Genomic DNA, 14,445 nt, shown 5'->3' with positions numbered 1-14,445 from the left:
CAACAATATGCAGAAGTGCCATGCCTCCGGGTTTTTTTCTTTTTTTTTACGAATACACTTACATTATGAACACGCATATAAAACGCTGAGAGACATTTTTAGCCCTCCGCTGTGGAACGAGGAGACAGATTTGGCTGCTGGCCATGCAGACTTCTATCTCTCCTCCGCAGGAAAAGGAAGCGTTTCATTATCCGCCAGGGTCATGTCGCCTGGAATAGTTTTTCCCCCTCAAACTTTTTATTTTTATGTGCACAAGAAAGGCATTTCTGAGTCTTTGTCCTCGGCTGCTACAGATGTTTCTCTGCAGATTTTTTTTCTTCTTCTTTTGATTTCAGCTTTCTCCTGACGCGCCCTATCACCCGTCATCTTTCTCCCTTCCATATTCTCCCTTCCTCTCATTTTCTCTCGCCCTCACCCATCCGTCCGCCAGGGAAAACTGACCTCATAACAAATGAAAAGGATTATTTAAGAGAAATCCGTAGCGGCGTAATGAAAACCTATTATTGTATCCAACGGTGCGCGGCCTGTGGCGGCCGACCACAGCCCCGTTTAGTTCGATTGGCTGTGTGGTGGTGGTGGCTCATTGTCTCACCTCTATCCGTTCTCATTTTCTCCCACAAGCGCAATATCACCAGCTTTTCTTATATCCCTGCTTCTTTTTCATTTCCTCTCTCAGTCCCCGTCTCGTCCCTCGCTCGTCCTCCTCTGTCCCGTGATACTTCAGAGTCGTTTACAGCATGTGCCAGCACCAGTAGATGCAGCTATAACCAATCACAAAGCAGCACAAAGCTGCTCCGTATTCCAGCGTGTGTTGCGAGTGATAATATACTAACTGTGTGGTTTTGTCTTATTTTTTTGGGGTCGTTATAGTGGCTGATGAGAGCAACGTGGGATCCCTGGTCGGGCAGAGGAATGGTAAGTGTTTGAGCCGCCAGTCTGCCTCGTTTCCCTCCCCCTCCCACAATGCAACAGTTAAGAAATATATGAAATTGACCTTCTGCGGGAAGATTCTCATTTTCTCCGTCTTCTCCTCGAACATTTCTTTATAGTTCACTCCCTCGCTCCCTCCCTCCGCCCCACCCGGCTGACAAAGCTGAGTTGTGAAGCACTTAGTGTCGGAGCTCTCGCTGCTTTATAGCCGTCCAGGTCAGCAGGCGCGCGGTGCTCAATCCTCACCCAGCTGACAGCAGCCGTATAGCACCGCGATGGCTGCTGCCTCGGTTCCGCCTTGTTTTATGTGAGAAAAGTCTGGTTAGTGGGAGAATATAAAGGCAGTTTTACTGTTTGCTTTTACTGAGTAGTGGTACACACCATATGTAATTCACTCCCAAGGATTGAAGCACTTCATGCTGGAAGGAGCAGCATTTGGAATTGCCCTTCTCGCATGTAAATACCCAGAGAAATGCAAGCAGGAACGCCCCAACCGTAACATGTTGCCATTTCCTGCCCGTCAGACATCATGAAACAGGCTGCAGAATTAGCAATCTAATGATATCAAATATCACATTTGATGAAATGAATTTATTAATGGATTCACTGTGAGAGAGAGGGAGAGAGGGGGCAATCAGGCGTCCCTCGCGCTCACAGCGATCTGTAATTAGGGCTTCAAAATAAGTTTTAGAATCCATCAGCGCTGCAGCCAGAACACTGTTCGTCCTCCACGTCCCTCTGGTGCGCCAGGTGCCAAACATCGCCCACAGATTGTGGCGCTTAATGAAGAAAAGGCGCCACTTCAACAGATACAGGAATCGCAGCAATGTAACCAAGCACCAAAGGAAAACCATTGGTTTGCGAAGTTATTCCGGCCTGTGCTCGACCGGTTCCACTGAGTCAGACGCTCCGGCATTTACTTCTCAGCGGCCAACTCGGTGTGGTCGCTCCGGGCTTCTGCATGAAGATAATTCAGAGTGTTGCGCGCACGATTTTAATCGTGTAGATCGGCGGCGTAGCTTCATCGCATCTCGCTCAGAGAGGCCCACTGTATTTTTAATGTGGCGAAAAGGCTTATGGAATTAAGGAGTCTGGACCAGCATTTCAGTCCTGGTGTTGGCTCCCTCTCTGCCTCTGTGTGTCACACACACACACACACACACACACGTACACCGATCTCTTAAATCCACCTGCAACAAGACAACTAAGCCTGTTGCCGGTGGAATACAAATGGCCCGAGCACCCCCGGTGACCTCAAATCCCCCACACTCAGCATTCACACAAGTGGCTTCCTCCTCCTCCTCCTCCTCCTCCTCCTCCTCCTCCTCCTCCTCCTGCTCCCCCTTATGATATGATTTTCCTGGCATTTCTGATCAGCACCCAGAACCCTCATGGTATATAAAGTGATCCATTTCTCTGCTGCAGCATTCCTTCTTCTCCCCCCCCCCCTTGACGTCTTAGCTAATGTGTATTGACGGGCTTTTGCGCGTTTTTCATTTTTGCTGACGCAGTGTATTCGCCTAGCTTCCTGCGCTACCCCCCCCCCCCCCCCCCATCCTAAATGGCCTCAGTGTTTCTTTATGGGCTTTGACATATTTCATTAGGCGGATGGTCTTAAGAGGCCTGCCTGGCTTCTTTAATCTGGCTAAAACCCTTTTTCTCTCTGGCTAGAGCCGCTGTGAGGAGCGCTTCACTGCTCTCGCTCCATCCTTCTCTCTGTCACTTTCTCTCTCTCTCTCTCTCTCTCTCTCTCTCTCTCTCTCTCTCACGCTCTCTTTCTTTTTTCTTCCTATTTCCCCTCTCATCTTTGCCACCAATCTCGTTCTTTCCCAGTCGCTTCTCTCTGGATTATTCTCTTCCTCTTTGTCGCCGGGCTCATCCCCATTTTTAGCATCCTCTCAATCCCAAACCGTCGTCTCCCTTTCTTCTTTTCTCTCCCTCCGTCTCTCCTACATCCGATTCTTCTCTTCATGCTCACTCTCATTCTCTTTTCTCTCAACAGGCTGATCCTTTTCTATTCAGTGGCTCGCCTCTCTCTCTCTCTCTCTCTCTCTCTCCCATCCCATCCATCCTCTGCGGCTGTATCTGTTCCAGCCTCATGCGATTACGTGGAACGTGCTCCAGTCTCTTGAGCTCCCTCCACCAAGTCAGAACCAGCAGCGCTCTGGATGTTTCATGTGTGTGAGGAAGAGTAATGGACAGATATCACGCTCATCCCCTCATATATTTCTCCCCCGGAGTCAAAATACTCCCCTGGCAGCAGGCTGCCTCCTTACATCACCCCGGGAGTTCATCCAGCACACACACACACACACGCGCGCACACACACACACCAGTGCCGGCCATTAGTCCAGCCGGCTTCTTGCCAGCGCTGAAGCCTCTGCTTTGTTTTCGCACTCTTTGTTTGTCGATTTAAGCTAAAAGTCACCACCCGATTCAGGGAATCCCGGCCAATTCTGCTCTTTTCACGCAGTCAACATGTTCGGCCTCGGAAAGGGCGACCAGGTGTGATTTGTGAAAAAGCGACACGGGCCGCTGCTCATTAACTGGAGGAGCATCATTTGGGTTTGTTCGGCTCCACGTGCTTTTTGGATCCTATCTGATTATCCTCCGGTTTGATTTCACCCACAAAGCCCTCGACGCGCCCAACATGCAGAGCGTGTTGGAGGCGTAGCAGTCGATGCAGGTATGTGCGCACATTTATCCACGGCACATGCCGCCCCCCTCCCTCATCCGTACTCTGCCAACCCCCTGAGCTGCCGCGATCCAGCAGAGGCAGGCAGTAGTTATGAAATGGCCTTTTAAGTCCCCTCCGGTTATTAAAGCCATTCGTCTCGTCGGAGGCCGAATACATACGGGCCCATATGTCCCCCGTTCCCCTCATGCATCCAAACAGCTAAACCCAATTACTGCCAGAGCAGCGCCTCCGTCCAGCTTCATCATCTGCCCCCTGATATAGCTGAGTGCATTCAGATAGTGATGGAGGAACGCTCGCTCATCGGACGGGTCTTTAATCGGAGTGGAGTTTTGATTGGCCACAACATGAATTGGATTTGCTTCCACTGGCTCATCCGGATGTCTGAAGTGATTTGGTTTGACGTCGAGTTTGCGGTATGATAAGAAAACCTTTAGACTGCGAGGGACGGAGCATTAATGACATTCTGTTCCAATAAAAGGACCAAAACCAACCATGAAGCATTGAAGGAAAGGTTCCTTAGCGTTTAGAGAACTGGACCAGCTCTTCTCACGGCTCATTTTTACTCATTTCGGATCCTGTTTTTGTCAAGAAGAGAAATATAGAACAATGCCACACACATGTGTCATACCACTCGTGCCTTTTACTCTTCAGACGTCTCACATGTTCGCTCCAATAAAGCTTTAAAAGCCTGTATTTAATCTGAGGGGGAGCTATGAAGAGACCTTTTGTGTGTTCTGTCCAAGTCCTACTAGAACCCGTTCATAAACATTCACTGAGATTAGATTTCTTAACCTCTTGGGTCATTCAGGCTTTTTAAAGCTCCTCTTGAATGAGGCGACTTTCACTGGAACCGTGTAACAGAGCAGTAACAGTGTGTTTAATGCTTCTGTTGGATTAAATTCAATAACCTTTATTGAAAAGGGGGCGACACTGAGAGCAGGCTTTTCTTTTTACAGGTGTGTGTTCATAGAACAGAGCAGGTCAGAGCCTGTTCTACAGGTTTTATTGGCCTGTCCTGAGATTGGATATTAGATGGAAGTGTGTGTTTATGTCTTACATGTGTGTTTCTGTAAGCATATCGTGTGTGTGTGTGTGTGTGTGTGTGCTGATCTGTAACCGATTTAAAGAACAATGTCCAGAAGCAACAAAACCCCTTTTCCCTGTTTGCTAAAGTGTCTCCTTGGCAACTCACCGTCACCCTTCACACACACACACACACACACACACACTTTCTCCGTACCACCCCCAGCGGTTTTGATAGAGGGGGGGGGGGGGCACTTGCTTGTAACCGTGGCAACCTTTCAGCCAGTGTGCTGCAAAAGCTGCTTGCTGTGAAGCACATTGTAGTCCAGTTGATAGGTAAGTGTTAAGACCCTGCTGAGACACTGTGGGAGGGGGCAGCAGTGTGCCAGGGCTTATGTTGGGAAGTGTGTGTGTGTGTGTGTGTGTGTGTGTGTGTGTGTGTGTGTGTGTGTGTGTTTTGACTGGAGCAACAATGTCAAATTGAACATAAATACAACAAAATCCTGTTTTAATAGTTTGGTGTTCACCATCCGGTTGATTGGATAGTGTAATTAGCTGTTTGTGTGTGTGTGTGTGTGTGCGGTGTGTTTACAGTCTGTACGGCAAAACCTATAATTTTGACATCTCCGAGTTCATTCATTCTTGTGTTCAGTGGGCAAAATAATTACAGAGTTGTGTGCAGGCGGCTTTTATTCGCGTTTCTTTTTTTTTTTGGGGTGGGAAAACATTCCAGAGCCAGACTATTATGTTCTAATCATTCACACACAAAAAGATCAGCGTTCATACTGTTGGACCACCGGGACATAAAACCAGAGAGAGAGAGAGAGAGAGAGAGAGGGACCCCAAGGCTACGTTTCAGGCGCTTGGCTGCTGTCTGCTCCGTAGCAGACACGATATCTACACGGATCACATCCAGAGGTGCGGGGCAGGTGCACGTTGTGGTGCGTGCGTCTCTGCGCTCGCACTTCTGAGCGGATGCCTGTGGATGAAGTGGTAATTGTCAGGTTCTTTGTTTTCCACATTTGTTTGGCATTATGTACTTACACATTTCCCAGAAGCCCCTTCTCCATCAAAAGTTGAGTAAGTGTTGTTTTATGGGGGTTTTTTTCCCAGCGTAAAGTACCATTTTGAAAGTTTTCTTTGAACAATATTCTCAATGTTCTTCAACACTGGAGTCTCGTGGATGAATGAATGGCACCACGCGGTATCGTAGCTTTATGTTCATCATTTTTAATTAAGTCGACTTTGTTGACCATCCGAGCCTTTGATTCGAACCGCCATCGCCCAACGTTCCTTCCCGAAACGGAAACGGAGCGATGATCTTGGACGGAGGAGCGTCAACAGCTGTGAAGGGCATCGGCGGGGTCCGGCCCCTGTTTGGCTGTTGGGCCGCGTGTGTCAAATGTGTGCAACCAGCTTGAATCTGGCGGCAGTCAGGCCCGGGCGTGAGGCGAACGGGTCCGAGGGAGCATCTGCTGGCACAGCGGGCGGCGATATGTGATAAACGCTGATTTCACCCTCCATTGGATCGAGCTGGCGATGATAGCCACCTCTCCACCGCTCATCCATCCTATTAAACCCTCATTATTCATTTACCTCCAGCCTCGGCCGCCATGACATGCATGGAGTAAGCATGCACACACACACACACACCAGCGAAAAGTGTTTCTTCTCCTGTTTCATCTAAAGCGGTCAAGGGCACACGCCGCTATCTCATACAGGCAGTATCGGGACTTCTACATTTTTGTCCTTTTCAAAATTCTCACATTTTGTAGCACACACACACACACACACACACACACACACACACACACACACACACACACACACACACACACACACAGTTTCTCTGTGTATAGTGCAGCAGCGCGCTGCCAAGGAGCTTAATTCTATCAGGCTGCGAGCTGGACAGCCGTAATTACATTTGTGACACAAATCCTGCCTCTCAAATTGAGCGTTTTATTCCTGAGCGTCCCCCCCCCCCCCCCCCCTTCTCTATTTATAACCCCTTATTCCCCATAAATCCCACTTCCTTTCAGAAAGTCAATTTAGGACTTAAAAGGCAGCGACGCTCCGCTCACTTTTCCACCGCCGCCCCCTGCTTCGCCTCTATCGCCCCGTTTCAGTTTCTCTACTTCGGAGCTTTGAAGCCTCTGAAATGACGTCTTAAGCAGCGAGTGCCCCGATGCGAGAAAGTCATCCCGACAGGAAAGTTTCAGACTCGACGACAACAACAACAACCGGCTGCTTGCTACCTGTCTAACTTCTTTGAAGAGTGCTGTTTCATTGTGATACACAACTGGGAGGTGTCGTTGCTTTTTTTGGGGTGGGGGGGGGTTCGCTCACAGGGTGGATTCCACTTTGGCGTGACGTTTACTCTCTCCTCTCATCTGTCCTGTTTCTCCCTTTACCCCACAGCTCCCCTAAAATCTTCCCCCCTTTCTCTGCGACTCCCTCCTCCCCGCTGAGTCAGCCGTGGCCTTCATCCCTTTCCTCTCCGTCTCCCCTCTCTTCCTCTCTGGAGTCGGAGGCCGTACCGGAGTACAGTATGATGGCAGTTCATTTGTTTGCTTTATGCATGAGCCTGTCAGTTCCCACAGTGCTGCTCCTCAGCTGTACCACTTCACCTCACTCATTGTTTCCTCTCCCCCCTCCTCTATGTTGCTCCCGTTGGACTCTGTCAAGCCTGTTTTTCACCTGCTTCTCTCTCTCTTTACGTTTCTTCTTCACACCTTTTATGTTTCTTTTTTTCCTCCTTTATTCTAAAAAGCTTTATCCAACAGGGAGACTGTGTGTGAGATGCTCAGGTTGATTAAGTCAAGATATGAAAACGTCCTGCGTTAGTAAAGATGCCTTAAAATAAGACTAAGTCAAAAAGTGCGACCAATAGTTTAAAGAAATGGCTGAACGTGTGTGAAAGAGGCCGCTGAGGCTGAACGCTGCCATAAACTTTGGACGGCCTTGATTTTGGTCCAGAAGACGCCGTGCACAACGTCACGCTGGAATGCGTCCTAATCGGGCACAAATGGACCGATGGACTCGTTCCAGTGTACCCTCCCCGTAACTCATGTGAAACGTCTCGTCCCACCTCCTCCCTCTCCTGCAATGAACTTGAAGCTCTGTTCCATTTCGGGCAGCATTCATACTTAAAAAGTTGAATGCCCTTTTAAATAAGGGAATATTAATGCGGTGGATGATAATGGTTAGTAAGCGGTAGGGGAAATTTAGCTAAAAGCTTATGATCTCAATACCCAGGGTCTCTTAAAATCATTCTGTCCCATTTTTATCAGTGGCAGCACATCTCATTTTAGAGGCAAAGCTCCCTCCTCCTCCATCACTTAGTCCTCCCTTCTCCCTCTCATCCTGTTAAACATCGGTCCACCTCATCGCTCACGGCCCCTCCCTCTCTCTCTCTCTCTCTCCTCTCTTTTGTTTTCCCCAGAGCCCTCAGCCGGCGGAGCGCTGGGCCCGACCCTGGGCCTCTGGAAGTCCAGCTCCCTCGAGAGCCTCCAGACGGCCATGTCGGAGGCCGAGCAGAGTCGGAGCAAAGCCCAGGTGCCCTTCCACCGGCCGCGGCCGCACGTGGTGCGCGGGCGCGGGTGCAACCAGAGCTTCCGCATCGCCATCGACAAGTCCTACGACGGGCCCTCAGAAGACGGTGAGACTTTTCTCTGTCGCTGTATTAAAAGACCCTTTCCGAGATGTCGTATTCTTTTCTTTTCTTTTAAATTGGACCCTGCACATCCCTCAGGCTTTAGAAACACACTGGCACTCAAGAAGAGCCAGGGGCCTGCCAAGGGACGGTGCTTAGCCTGAGTACCTTAATGAAATGCTCCATGATTTTATCCACTCAGCAATTTAGGAAGAGCAACTTTATATCTTGCAGCAGCATATTTTTAATGCTCTACCTTGTGAACCCACAGACGCGCTGGATGTCGTGTGTGTGTGTGTGTGTGTGTGATGATTACTGAGGAATTTATCCCCCGCATTAGCTGGGATGAGTGAGTCCATGCAGAATGTTGACTAATGATGTTTGGAGGAATCTGGAGTGTGAAAAATGACACGTCCGCAGTCGAGAAGTCTCACTTTGACGGCGTTTGGCGTTTCTGCCTTTGGCTGGTCACACAAATCTGTCTTCTGATACTTTAAATCAAACACTAAGCCGTGAATTTGAATCATTTCAACGACTGCTAGCCCCTCTTGTGCTTTTCTTCAGTGGGGGGGGATTCAACTCAGGGAAGCGGTTGTGAGTGCTAGAACTCATCCAGGTGTAGAGACTTGCCTCTGGCCAGCGCCCTGCTCTGGGAGGAAGTCTGCCTATTAGAGGCCTGACTAGCTCACTGATCGGGTCCCTTTAACGGCACAGCGATGCACATACCCGAACGAAATGACTTAGCGCTGCACCTTCGCCCCTCTCCGCAGACGACGACCTGTCGGACCACAGCTCCGGTTTTGAAACGCCCGCCAGCAGCTCCTCTCGCCAGGGCCTGGACGCGGACGACGGCAAGAAGAAGAAGAAAACCAAAGGGAAGAAGAAAGAGAAAAAGAGCAAAGGGAAGGACGACGCGGAGAAGAAGACCAAGAAGAAAGGATTCGGCCTCTTAAGGTAGGAGTCCTTTAATACTTTAACCTCTTTAAAAGTCCCGAGTCACACGTTTCCTCTTCAATGTGGGTTTCTTTTGGGTTTAAACTTTCTACCATCGAGGTGATTGAAAAGATCACCTGCTTAACAGGAAGAATGTGAGATAAAACGGAGCAGGTAATGAGGCTTGCGTTGCATCACTACGCCAAAAAAAACCCCCCAAGGTCTTCCTGGAGCATCAACAGAACTGTGATTACCTTCTCTTTTTGTGTGTGTGTGTGTTCAAGCTGAGAGTTGGTGCAAAATATCCTCATGCATCCCTCCTGTGCACGGTAGAATTTAGGGTTCACGTGGAAATCGATGGGAAACAACTGCCCTACTTTCCCCTGGTTCAGTTTCAACACATCAGCCAGCAGGATTATGGGGTATCGGGTTATTGGCTGTGAACACAAACCTTCGCTGTAATGGAGGGTATCCGTTATCTCTCAATCCAAGCAAAGTCCCACCGACACAGTCGCCAGCCCACGAGCGGCTTGTCCCTTTATCAACGCGTCCCCATCGTGATTGCGGCGGTCCAATCCTCCAACAGCGATCCCTTATCTATTGGCAGTGCCGCGGTGTGGTCAGTGTATCACCGCACTTCCAACACTTGAGATTCAATTAGGCTGTGTGCGAAGAGATAGCGCCGGCCCTACAGATGGCAGATAAGAATCCAATCGGCCACAGTGTCAACCCGCGGTAATGGAAGAGATGTTCACATGGTTAGGGCTGCTGGCGGAGAGAAGGGGCAAGATGAAGGACACAGGGAAGGCGTGCGACACGGGTTGTAGTCGAGCGTAAAAGCGGCCCGAAACCCAGTCCAGCTAGCGCTACACGTCCCCGGTAAAATGTACTTTATAGCTCCATTTACTACACACATCAAGCCTACGTAGGAGCTGTGTGACAGATTGTGTTTATGTGTTTGGGAGGTAATCTCTGCATCTATACTCCGCGAGCACACAGTACCATTTCCTGTTTATTCTCGCTGTATGCTTTGGAGCCGGGATTTCTCTCTTCCTTTTTATCTCAATACTCTCTTTAAGGGCTGCTTCTAACCGTTACTGTAGTTGTCCATTAATCCGCCCGTTATTCTCTTGATTAGTTGTTTTTTTTTGTCAATCAAATTTTGTCAGGAAATAGCAATTTCCCACGGCCCAAGGTGACGTCTAAGTGGTTTGTTTATCCGACCAACAAGGCCGTTTATTGCCGTGTAAGATAAAGAAAAGCATTTAAGAAGCACCAAACCAGCAAATGTCTGGCTTTTTTTAAAAAATTAATTTTTCACCAACCAAATGAGTTGCTACGTCATTTTCTGTCGACTACTCGTTGCAGCTCTGCCCCTGTGTTTTTATTCATGCTGCTGTAAAATGTGAGACTTGATACGTGGGCATTGTAGGAGTTTAGCGTGTGGCAGCTGCTCCGCAAGTGTTCCCGGCCTGCAGTGTATGAACAATACAGATTCCTCATAATTCTAGGTGAGGCGTGTCGATGAAAATGCAAAAGATATAATGTTTATTATTATTATTCAAAGTCTACTTTCATCACAAAAAGCACTAAATAAGATGGAGAACACGGCCCGAGTCTTTACCCCGTTGTTGCTTCTGTGCACCTTTTTGACACAAATATGAATGCTGGCACACCTATACATGTGCACACACACACACACACACACACTCATCCTTTTCAACCGGCAACAATAGTGAGAAACACTTAAACCCAGCCCACTGTTCAATCCGAGCACAGATGCTGAGTGCCTTTCTGCCTCAACAATAGAACGGAGTCTCGTATAAAAAGCTTCCGGATTGTTGCACCGCACACTAGCCTCTCTCTCTCTCTCTCTCTCTCCCTCTCTCTCTCTCTCTCTCTCCCTGGCCTTTATCTGGCCGCCTTGATCGTTATTGAACTTGAAATATGACTTAATTAGCCGGAGTATTGCGCGGTTCAATCTAATTGCAGCTCTCAAATGTTATTTTACTCCAATGGCAGCATTAGGAAAAGGGCAAATTATAAACATGTGACCTCAATTTGCCTCCGCGGTGAAAGTGTGCACAACGGCAGCTCGCACAACACATGTTGGAAGAGGGCCCTGTCCTTTCGCGCGGCCATAAATATTTAGTTAGCCGCCAGTATTTGAAGAACGAGTTGTTTTTGGCGGCAGCGCACGGCAAACAGCTGGGGGTAAGGTGACCTCTGGAGACCACGTTTGCTGGGGCAACATTTGTTTAGTTTTTTGCTAAATCCATACGTGATCCCCTTTAGCTGGTGTGAGTCTGCCGTCGTTTGACATCGTTACACCTGCCGGCGTAATTGTGGTGCGCCATTAAAGGTCAGCAATTAGGGATTGGTGGGGAGGATGTGTGTGTGTGTTTAAAAGGTCAAAGGTCTAGTTCAAGTGATACTAAACATGCCACACTTGTACAACTGCGACCCAGCTGACAGACTTGGGTCTCGTGTGAGGATTAGACGTATTGTAGTGTGAGCCAACGCGACGTAATCGGGAGGTCAGGGTTTGATGGAGATAGCTCGTCGTCGCGTCCCGCTGTGACATTGCACCACCAACCGCCACCCCTCTGTAAATGTAAGGGACATGAAAGCCGCCCCCCTGTAATGCGCTGTTTTGCAAATCCGCATCTGACACGATATGTATCCTCTACCCCGTCTCCTCCGACAGGGAAGCAAGCCAATTAGCGGCGTCCGTTCCGCTCTCGTCCTATCGCGGAGCAGCAGGATGCCCCGGGTTGAGAGGTAGTCACCGGTGAGCTGTGCTCTACAGAAACCAAAAGCCTTGTTGTCACACCGCCGGGATGATTTCTGATGGATTACCGCTGTCGTTGCGCACTCCTTTGCTCCCCTTTCCTTGAGCACTTGCTCCCTTCCCCTTCTAGTTTCATGATGAGGCCTTCCTCGCTTCCTTACCTCAAGTCAACTCTCTATTTCCTTGAACGAACTGTTGATTTACCACGCCGCGTTAGACAAAATAAGCTCTCAAGTCCCACTTGAATTCACACAAGTTCGTGATTATCTCCGATTAGGAGTGCTAATATGAGCCGCGAGTTCCCTGAGACCTCCTGCCGATTAAACAAGCACAAGGCCGGTGTAGTCCCCCTGTCACCGGGGGCTTCTTCTTTATCTGCTCCAGTCATCATAGCAGTGATCACTGTCACGGTGTCGAGGACTGTGGCTCCCAACACATGAGACCAGCGAGGAAAGGAAAAAGGAAGGAAGGGTAGATGTAGGCGACTCTTTGAACGGGCCCCGGCTGTCAAAAGTGTTGCCAGGCGTACCGAAATCCCTGTGACATGTTTGTGTGGGCGTCTTAGCCGTGACTCTAAGCCGTGATGGGGCTAATTTGGAGGTGCATTACCTAATCCCACCGTCGGTTACCGCGCTGCAGGTGGATTTCTTTGATCCGCCATCTCATCTGGCATTTAGGGGCCGTTAGCTGCGCTCGATGTGGCGTCTGTAAGAGAGTATTTATTAATGTTAGTGTCGTCTTTTGTAAAATATGCATAAGGCCATACATTTTGCACACGGGACAAACCTGTCTCCTGTGGATAGACATTATCTCTCTCCCTCTCGCTCACTCACTTCATCTCCATTCATGTCTTTATCTTTGCATTAATAATATATGCCGAACCACAAATCACTTTCTTTGCAACACTTGACATGTGCGGAGCCAACGGCCCGCAGGCTCGCTAATCAGGGCCGCGTCGGATACCGGCGTTCCCGGGGAAGGCCGCGCTCGTGTCGCTCGCGTCGGTCGGAGGTCGGAGTGATTGAAATAGAGCCGGCAATCATGCAAATCCCTCGGAGGGTTGGCGTCGCCGCTCTTATCCGCTGTTTGCTTTAACCCTGCAATTAGAGAAAGGGAGAAGTGGTCGTCCGTGTGTGCATTTCCTCATGTTGCATTCTGGTTATTTGAAGCCATTAATGGCTCTTAAGCTTATCCGTCATTATAATTACCACCAAACCTCTCAGCCCCCTAGAAAGGTGTGTGTTGGCGGTGATTCCCCCTCCATGGAGAGAAAGAAGTGGCAGAATGGTTTTATTTTCTATCTTTCATAATTCAGATTTGTGCACAATTTGCTCCCCGCGACACCCTAAATATGAAAAATCTGCCACGTATTCCACCAGTCGTTGGAAAATGAGCCTCTGCATAGAGCAGAAGCGGCCTCCTGCCACCTCTATTGAGGCATAATTCTAATTTACAACTTCGGCGTGGAGGCAAACAGTCGCGCGGCGCTATCACCGCCGGCAGCCGCCGGAAAACAAATTAACTTTTTTTTTTTTCTTCTCTCCACCCTCCAATCCGCCACGATGGGCAGCTCCCCCCCCCCCCCCCCCCCCCGCCCCCCTCCGGAATGATGTGCAGGTTTATTGGTGTTGATGCGAGCTGTCAGTCAAATATCAGAGGGATGGGGAATTGACAGCGGGGATGATGAGGAAATCCTCATGCATATATATCAGCTGATAAAGGGGGCAGTCACAACAGGCCTCCCTCTCTACATCTCTCACGCCTTACCCTTGAAACCTCCCCCCCCCCCCTTCTCTTCTCACACGAAAGGCCTTTTTATGCTCCTCGTCTTTCATGCCCCGGCTACACCTGCCTCCCTTCCCTCTTCTTCCGCCGCGCCGCTTGCCTCGGAGCGCTCTCTCATTTACGGCGGGGGTACGCCGACTCACTCCTCCGCAGTTCGACCGCGCCGGTAGAATTGATGACTTCATTCATGGGCTTCAAACGGCTTGTTTACCTCCGCCCCTCCACAGTTTCCCGGGAAGTTCTGGAGCTCTGTACTGTTTAATTATGCGCTCTCTTGTCTAACTTCTTCAGCCAGCCACATTATCTATTATATGAGGATGTGAGGAGCAATCTTCAGGAACGGTAATCACTCGCTAATGTCCTCTAGAGCTTTTCCAGTAGCCGTCACATTTGTCAAACGGCACAGATCTCATTTGGGATTGTTTTTCATTTTCCACCGGTTAACGTCTGTGACTCATCCAGCTGAGGAACATGATACCCAACATTTGCGCGGTGAATTATTGCCCGCGAGGTAATTATCAAATGAGACGGCGAGCCGGGATTTGTTGTCGATCGGCCCCCGCGATCCATCGGCTCCGATCGAGTTATGACATTTGGGATTGACCCCGAGGGAGGGGGACGCTTTGAGACGCA

The 14,445-nt window shown here is 49.4% G+C and overlaps 1 protein-coding gene across 2 annotated transcripts in view; it reads left to right on the top strand.

Moving 5' to 3' along the window:
- The window catches only part of pard3ba (par-3 family cell polarity regulator beta a), a 99,363-nt gene that overhangs the window by 50,662 nt on the left and 34,256 nt on the right, over positions 1-14,445 (top strand). For both annotated transcript variants that reach the window (XM_079185500.1, XM_079185499.1), the window contains 3 exons: positions 871-915; positions 8,094-8,309; positions 9,074-9,257. In XM_079185500.1, coding sequence (XP_079041626.1) covers positions 871-915; positions 8,094-8,309; positions 9,074-9,257 — 445 coding nt within the window. The remainder of the gene's footprint in view (positions 1-870; positions 916-8,093; positions 8,310-9,073; positions 9,258-14,445) is intronic.

This window comes from Pholis gunnellus (assembly GCF_910591455.1).
Source record: "Pholis gunnellus genome assembly, chromosome: 24".
Lineage (NCBI taxonomy): Eukaryota > Metazoa > Chordata > Actinopteri > Perciformes > Pholidae > Pholis > Pholis gunnellus.
Note: the sequence above shows the minus strand (reverse complement) of the source record. Positions and strands in the feature narration are given on the sequence as shown.